This window comes from Populus nigra, chromosome 3, assembly GCF_951802175.1.
Source record: "Populus nigra chromosome 3, ddPopNigr1.1, whole genome shotgun sequence".
NCBI classification, from domain to species: Eukaryota; Viridiplantae; Streptophyta; class Magnoliopsida; order Malpighiales; family Salicaceae; genus Populus; species Populus nigra.
The window spans coordinates 7,761,724-7,765,735 of NC_084854.1; the positions used below are offsets into that span (position 1 = coordinate 7,761,724).

The 4,012-nt window shown below is 35.6% G+C and overlaps 1 protein-coding gene across 1 annotated transcript; it reads left to right on the forward strand.

Moving 5' to 3' along the window:
• Positions 1–542: 542 nt before the first annotated feature.
• On the forward strand, positions 543–3,683 carry LOC133688562 (sugar carrier protein A-like). The gene is made up of 4 exons (XM_062108074.1): positions 543–952; positions 1,765–2,084; positions 2,234–2,860; positions 3,023–3,683. Exons 1-4 carry the CDS (start codon positions 808–810, stop codon positions 3,488–3,490), a joined length of 1,560 nt encoding a protein of 519 aa, XP_061964058.1. The 5' UTR covers positions 543–807; the 3' UTR covers positions 3,491–3,683.
• Positions 3,684–4,012: the final 329 nt, after the last annotated feature.

The following is a 4,012-nucleotide window of genomic DNA, read 5'->3' on the forward strand; positions in this document are numbered from 1 at the left end:
GATTATGTACTATAAATAAATAAATGATGCCTATATAATAAATATTTATTAAGTTGGATGGATAAAATGCCTAAACCAATGGATTTATTCGAATTATTATATTAATATTCAATGCATAACCCCATGAAATTTTCTAATATAGGCATTGATTTTGTAACAAACCCATAATATTAAATTCGGATACCATATGTGCAACTACCAAATTGACCTTTCATTTTTATAGGAGAAGAAATAAATATATGAATGGCCAATCCTTTGAAAAAAACAGAAATGCCTTTATAAAAAAATAAAATAAAAGAAGAAGAAATAGAAATGCTTTTTATAATAAGAATTTGTGTAGAATTATATTAATATTTTTTTAAAAGTATTTTTTGTTTAAAAATATATCAAAATAATATATTATTATTATTATTATTATTATTTTATATTAGTATATTAAAATAATCTATATATATATATATAATTTATTTAAAATAAAATATTTTCAAATAAAAAGGTGTTTTTAAAATGCAAAAATAAATTCTGACCGCTAATTTTTAGTTGTGAAACTGAAAACTCTGTTGCACCGAAACAAGCTCCTGAGGAAACAAATAAACTTCCATCATGTCTTTATCATTATTGCCATCTTGTCTGTGCAAACATATGGATAAACCCATGTTTTCTGCCAAGCTCATTTTATAGTTTTCAAATCTCACATGATCAGAGTTGAGATTATAGAAGAGTGTCTCTCCTTTTGTTGAATTGTCTCTGGAAAAACAAGAAAAGGGTCTGTGTCTCTCTGTTGATTCTGGTACTTGAGCTTTGAAGATGGCAGGAGGGTCTATTGGGCCGGCTGGTGTGGCCAAGGAGAGGGCAGAGCAGTATCAAGGGAGAGTCACCTGTTCTGTAATCATTGCATGTGTTATTGCTGCTGTTGGTGGCTCTCTCTTTGGCTATGATATTGGGATTTCAGGTACATTTTCCCTTTTTTTTTTTTTTGTCAAAACTTGATGGAGACTGATGAATTGATACTGTTTTTGTGGTAAAGTTTGTTGAAAGAGAATATTCTAACTGGAATATTTCTTTAGATTTTGGAAAGGATGAAAGTTAGGTGGTTGTCATGTGTCAAAGGCAATGATGAAATAGAAAGTGAAAGTTTTCTGGATGATGAATACAACCACAATTCAAACCAGAAGGGTTTTCGGTCTCCTTGCACATTTCTGAGATTATAATGATGATGAGAGATTAAAATAAATAATTAATTATTCAATTTCTGCACAGAGAAATGCAAATTTTGTAATAGAAATTGAAATTAATCGTTGACAGACTGCAGGGATAATTTTTTTTAGGTTCTTCTCCTGAAAAATAGATCTTGATAGCAGCTATTCAAGTTATTGTTTCCTACTAGAAATAGATAATCTTGACACAACCAGCATTTAGAACCCATCTTGGCTGCCAAAAAAGACTCCATTGAACATCGATGATAACAAATATACTAGATGAGATCTCCTTGAATGTTCATTTTCTGTTTTTATAATTTTCAATGTTTCCTTGAAGATCTCATGTTAATTCATGTTGCAATTTGATTTTTCAAGGTTGTCTTCTTATGATAAAATTAGGATCACGATGATTAAAGATTAGTTGGCATTAATCTCGGAGACGAAAAGAGAAACTAAGAAATGTTATAAAGGAAAGATCAAAATCTTGAAAATGTTGGAGTTCTACAACCTTTCGGATTCTGCTTCAAAACTGATTTTTTTGTATACCGACTTCAATGATTAACAGGAGGAGTGACATCAATGGATGGATTTCTTAAGAAATTTTTCCATGGTGTATATGAAAAGAAGCAGCGTGCTCATGAAAACAACTACTGCAAGTACAATGACCAAGGGCTATCAGCCTTTACCTCTTCTCTCTACCTTGCTGGTTTGGTTTCATCTCTGGTTGCAAGTCCTATCACAAGAATTTATGGACGTCGAATAAGTATAATATGTGGTGGTTCCAGCTTTCTTATTGGAGCAATCTTAAATGCCACATCCATCAACCTGGCAATGCTTCTCATGGGTCGGATCATGCTTGGTGTCGGCATTGGATTTGGAAATCAGGTGCTTCATTCTGCTTCAAGCTATTTCCTGTAACAAAGCACATTCTTCCTTATAAGTTATGGAAATGAATTGAAAATGTGGTGATCAAAAGAGAGCGGATGTGTTACAGTAATAATACATAGCTTTTTTTTTTATTATTATTATTCCAGGCTGTTCCACTATACTTATCAGAGATGGCACCAACTCATCTCAGAGGAGCACTAAACATGATGTTTCAGTTAGCAACTACCAGTGGAGTCTTTACGGCAAACATGGTTAATTATGGAACACAAAAGCTTAAGCCATGGGGATGGAGACTCTCTCTAGGCCTAGCAGCATTTCCAGCTGTATTGATGACTGTGGGAGGGATATATCTGTCTGAGACACCTAATAGTTTAATCGAACGGGGAATGCGAGATAAAGGAAGAAAAGTCCTAGAGAAAATCAGAGGAACCAAAAATGTTGATGCAGAATTTGACGACATGGTTGATGCAAGTGAGTTGGCTAACTCAATCAAGCATCCATTCAGAAACATCCTTATAAAAAGGAACAGGCCTCAATTGGTTATGGCAATCCTGCTACCAGCATTTCAGATTCTGACAGGAATAAATTCTATTCTCTTCTATGCTCCAGTGCTGTTTCAAAGTATGGGATTTGGGCGCAATGCTTCCCTCTACTCCTCAGCTGTGACTGGAGCGGCTCTTTGTTCCTCTACCTTTATTGCTATCGCAACAGTCGATAGACTGGGCCGGAGATTTTTACTTATCAGTGGTGGAATACAAATGATAACATGCCAGGTAAACATTCATTACTCTTTCATGTGCGTCAGATAAAATAATCCATTAGGTAAGAATCTGTTGGTTCAATTAGATGTATGTAACTATAGCCTAGAGATTAGAGAGTAGAACCTTCATTACCTCTGGCTTCAAATAACCATTACTATTTAACTTTTGTAACAGGTAATTGTTTCTATAATCTTGGGGGTGAAGTTCGGGGACAACCAGAAACTATCTAAAGTCTTCTCGGTGTTGGTTGTCATTGTGATTTGCTTGTTTGTTGTAGCCTTTGGATGGTCATGGGGTGGGCTTGGCTGGACCATTCCAAGCGAGATATTTCCACTGGAAACCCGATCAGCTGGACAAAGCATTACAGTAGCTGTAAATCTTTTATTTACTTTTGTGATAGCTCAGGTTTTCCTATCCCTCCTCTGTGCATTCAAGTTCGGAATCTTCCTCTTCTTTGCTAGCTGGATTCTTGTCATGACTATTTTCGTTTACTTCTTCCTCCCTGAAACTAAGGGAGTTCCTATCGAAGAGATGATATTCCTATGGAGAAAGCATTGGTTTTGGAAGAAGATAGTGCCTGGAAATCCAAATGATGACACTCAATACGAGGAAGGGAAAGGCGTCGGGCCTAATTCAATTTGATTCTGAGTGTGTCAGCTCATGCCCATATCCACTGTTATGGATATCAGGGAAAAGAGAGGAAAAGGATAAGGCCTGCCTAAGTTATAAATAAGCATGCAAATGACAAACGAAAAAGAGCCATAACTGTCAGCCACATCTTGAGTATTTGGTTTAGGCTGTTCAAGCAATGAATTGATCCCTGTGTTTTACTGAAGCTTTCCCTTCTTGCAGCTTTTCATTTCTCTGTGTTTTCAAATCTATAAAAGTTGAGGGGCTTCATCCATTGCATATCATCTCCAGTGGTATTTTAACTTAATGGCTCAAGGGAGGAAGAAAATGAAACATTGTGCTCAGAAATCATGATTTCAAGTGAAGTCAGAGAATGCAAGAGGTCAGGGACTTGTATTTTAATTCCAGCAGCTTTTGGATCTTGCATGTGTGAACCCTTACAAAAGTCTGGGGGTTCAGCAGGAATGGTGAGACCATCCACTGCAAGAAAGTGAATCTTTAAGCATTAACTCCTTCACTTGAAATTTAATTCCC

Bases quoted from the DNA above. Each gene is read 5' to 3' on its own strand.
- LOC133688562 (XM_062108074.1), top strand. From the start codon at position 808: ATGGCAGGAGGGTCTATTGGGCCGGCTGGTGTGGCCAAGGAGAGGGCA. The intron at 953-1,764 runs GTACATTTTCCC...AATGATTAACAG, and splicing joins CTATGATATTGGGATTTCAG to GAGGAGTGACATCAATGGAT. The intron at 2,085-2,233 runs GTGCTTCATTCT...TTATTATTCCAG, and splicing joins GCATTGGATTTGGAAATCAG to GCTGTTCCACTATACTTATC.